Source organism: Rhagoletis zephyria, unplaced genomic scaffold (genome assembly GCF_001687245.7).
Source record: "Rhagoletis zephyria isolate East Lansing unplaced genomic scaffold, Rhagoletis_zephyria_1.1 Rzeph_scaffold_03940, whole genome shotgun sequence".
NCBI lineage: Eukaryota > Metazoa > Arthropoda > Insecta > Diptera > Tephritidae > Rhagoletis > Rhagoletis zephyria.
Genome location: NW_016161023.1, coordinates 44,666 through 48,821, shown reverse-complemented (window position 1 = coordinate 48,821; position 4,156 = coordinate 44,666). Strand labels below are relative to the sequence as shown.

General features: G+C 35.6%; 1 protein-coding gene across 1 annotated transcript; it reads right to left on the bottom strand.

Moving 5' to 3' along the window:
* Positions 1 to 528: 528 nt before the first annotated feature.
* LOC108369978 (putative nuclease HARBI1) lies at positions 529 to 1,666 on the bottom strand. Its single transcript, XM_017625210.1, has 2 exons — positions 1,610 to 1,666; positions 529 to 1,550 (listed from the first exon to the last, which is right to left on the bottom strand). The coding sequence occupies exons 1-2, from the start codon at positions 1,649 to 1,651 to the stop codon at positions 753 to 755; spliced, it is 840 nt and encodes a 279-aa protein (XP_017480699.1). The 5' UTR covers positions 1,652 to 1,666; the 3' UTR covers positions 529 to 752.
* Positions 1,667 to 4,156: the final 2,490 nt, after the last annotated feature.

Below are 4,156 nucleotides of genomic sequence, written 5' to 3'. Positions count from 1 at the left end.
TATACTAGGTGGCGTAGCTATTGCTAATAAAACTATTGGTCAGTCGGGTGAAGAAGATTTCCAAAAAGAGATATCCGATGAAGACAGCGTTTCTAATTCGCCTAAGGATTTTCCAACATCTTCACGTAAGCGTCCTATCTTCAATCATCTGATGCGAAAATACCGGAAAAGGTTCGTTGACATTAGTTGTTTGCATAGATACCTCTGCCTCGATCCTTTCCATATAAACATATTTTAAAGATTCTAGAAGGTTGGAAACTGATGAAACGAGAGGGTTGTCCAATGTGCTTCTACAAAGGTTGTTCTATTGCGTCAATTACAAGTGTTCGCAAGAAAAGAAGAGCTCAGGAAGAACAGCTCAAGGTAGCAAAAGCTTCGCACGCAGAAATACGCTAAGGGACATTTTCTCCTGCAACCTTTAACTTTAAAGCACACCTTATATGTACATATATAAAGATGCATTAAAACTTATAGTTGTGTCTAAAGTAAAGCATTTTATTATCGGTTTAAATTGATTTACAGCCAAGAAACATACATACGTCAAAACAGATATACAAATGCTTTACTTCAGACATAGCTATATATTTTAAAGCAACCTTTAAATATAAAGTGAGCTTTAAATTAAAGGTTAGTTGAGAAAAGGGCCGTAAGTGAATCTCTTTTTATATGATACTACATACATATGTACATACATAATCATTTTCAAGAAAACAACCAGTATTAATATATTGCAATAATAAGAAATGTGAAATTTAATTCGAAATGGAGTTTATGTAGCGCGCAATCTCATTTCTTCTCAGTATACCTCTTTTTCTTATGGTGCTATTTGCTTGATCATGGATCGGAAAGGCTAAGCCGGTTTCAAAATTGGTGGTCTCTTTTGGCTCATCAAAATCAGGTTCTTTTAGATACTTCGCTACATTGTGTAAAACGAAGCACGCAGCTATGATTGTAGGTATGCGATTAGTTGATATTCGAATTTTCGACTGCAAAATTGTAAATCGCCTTTTTACTTGACCGAACACTCGCTCAATTATAACCCGCTCTTTGCAATGAAGTTTGTTATACTCCATTTGCGAAAAGCTCGTGGTATTACGATATGGGATCATCAGCCATGGAGTAATGGCATAGCCCTCATCGCCCAACAAAATTGCACCTGCAGGATTTTCATCTAAAAGTTCACGAACTATGGAATTTTTCCAAATTCTCGAGTCGTGCACGGATCCTGCCCTTCTGCAATCAAAGCTTGTTATCTTCTCATTCGCATTACATGTAACCTGAACAATAAACGATGCTAATCCCTTTCTGTTAATGAATTCGTCCCCATGGATGCTTGGCTTTAATATTAGTACATGAGTGCAATCCAATGCTCCGATTGCATTTGGAAACTTTAATTTTCTTTGCCATTCTGTTTTTGCCAAGTTCATTTCCTGTTCGGTTTGAGGAATCTTTATCCAATCGGATGACTTTTTTACTATTGAACGAGAAACTTCCCAAACGGTCCTGGAAACGGTCGTTTGGTGGATTCCAACATCTTCACTAACGCCTACCTTATAGAAAGCAGCTAAATTCGGGTTAAATATGCAAATCCATTAAAGTCAATATTTACTTGGAAGCCCGGATCACCAATGTACCGCAAGAAAGTCTGCATTTTAAGCTCATTTGATTGGGTCTCGTGACTTTCTGGCAAGAAATTAGATGAAAGCCAATGTACATTCTCCCGCGAAAACCGATAAAGCGCCCGATATGTTAAATCTTCCCCAGTTCGTCTCTTTTTGAAAGTCTTCTTTCTATTTTCAAGATTCAGGAACATCGCCATGATATGGAATAAAAACGTAGTCTACCTTTACCCACACTTAAAAATCAAATAGCGAACACTTATTTTTTCAAGTGATTACAATTTTTATGAATTTTAATTACAAGCATATACTTTTTCGAAATTGAAGTAGTAAACTCAAGTAGTGATTACTATACAGCGCAATGCTTTTATGCATACCGATTTTGAAACTTTAAAGTGATTGCTATTGAAAATAGTGTGCATTAGTTTTATGCATATGACCCATTGTGATTTAAATAATATCAACAAAATTTCTGTGAAAAACCGAAACCGGAACGAAACCGAAACCAAACCCGAAATATAGTTTGAAGAACGAAACCAAAACCGAAACCGAAACACTTGGCAAAACCGAAACCCAAACCGGAACGTTATTTTGAATCGGCCGAAAAGCTCCTTAACCTACCCTATAGATAAAACAAATCGTCGGAAATGATATTTTTTAACACAAATATTCCAGAATACAATAAAAATTGACGGAACTCTGTTGATTTCCAATTACTAAATTCATTTAGGTCTCTACAAACTGGAACCCAGGAGATTTGCATATTCGTTGCATTTGTAAATTCACAGCAATAAAATGCACACGGTTGCCATGGCAGCAAGCAAAAAATTTGCAAATGCAATTCCAACTGCAAATCCAAGACCTTTTCCATAACATCCTGAACAGCTCTATTGTCTTGTCCCTTTGAAGTTGAACTATGATGCGCCTGGTCAGATCTGTTTTTGAGAGACAAGTCAGTTCGTAACTTACCTATCTCTTTTGAAAAGGATACCCGCTTTTCTATATACATATTTCCTTACCTGGAAACATTTGGGACAAATATCTTTGCCATTATGGTCCTGAACTCCTGAAACAAAAGCTCGTGCTGGTGAGTCGCAAATAAACACTCGCACATCAAATTTTTCTAAATTTTGAAACGAACCAACCTTAAAGCCACTTTGTTTTAAATAAATAATTTCCTCACAAAAATCGTTCATGAAGTCACTTCCACTTAATGGATTTTGTTTTCCTGAAAAGGAAGCAATTAAAAATGGACTTGCGTTTGAGTAACCAACTATACTACCTAGAATGTGCCACAATATTAATTAATAAAATTCTCTCGATTCGAAATGTGACTGGATGCCTAAAAACAAAAATTCGCCGCCTGGAATCATTTGGATATTATTACTTTTTTAAAGTGGTTTCGAGAAGAGTTTTTACCGATAAAGACAAGTCACTAACACCAATTTTTCTAAGTGTACGCAGAAAATCATTGAGCGCCACTTGTGACACATCATTTTTAATTGCCCACAATTTTATTTCACTGGATTTATCGATACTGGAAGGTTCAGAGGAAGAAGAATCGGACTGACTTTCCGGAGTCGATGTGAAAACTGAGCTATCATCCTTGCAAGAAGAACTCTCAAAACTTCTTCCGCAACTTGGACGCTACCTTCATCCAAATCTGCCTCGGCAAATTTGGACATTTTTGAGTAAATCAAGGAGCTCCGCTCAAACTGCTTTTTTTCTTTGTCCATGAGTTTATAAAAACTTTTTCCTTTCATTATTTCTAATCACACTTTGTTTTAGCGCTTTACATATGTATACGCAATCGAACTTCCTCTGCTGAGTCTCACTGAGAAAAATGATGACTACCCCCCATAAATTATACATATGATAAGGTTATCAGGCAAAAAAAAAATATTCAAATATGAAAAGTTTTATGAAAATTGCGTGAGGATACTTTTTAATGTCAACCAACATAAATCAAAGAGCGCAAATTTGTTTTAGTCGATTTCTAACTATAGACATATCAAGAAAATCAAGCAACATGAAGATTGCGAATAATATTCACATTAAATTACTTGATTTGAGAATTCGCCAACACTATTTTTGCCTGTTTTGTACAATTCTTCTTCTTCTAAAAATGTCTTCATTCCAACATCCCTATACAATACACATGTGTGAGTGAATACGATATAGAATTAAAATAAAAGAGGTTGATATTGTTTACTCTCTTTTGATAAACACATCACATGTATTGCACGTGTATTTGTGTTTGTTGCACATGTGTTAGAGACTCGGTCATTGGATTTTTACAGAGTCAGTCTATTTTTATTTCTTAACTATAATTGATGGAAATGTTTTATTTACGCAACTAAGTTCCAATTCGCTTTGAAATAAAAGAGAGTGATACTTTAGCTTGATGCATTTCTGTACGCACCCTATAGCTGAAACTCTTTTAGGCGAATATTGCAGCTCCCGTGCTACCAAAAGACATCGGAACCTTCCTTTCAATATTCCAAATACTCGTTCGATGATTGATCATCCTTTGGCAT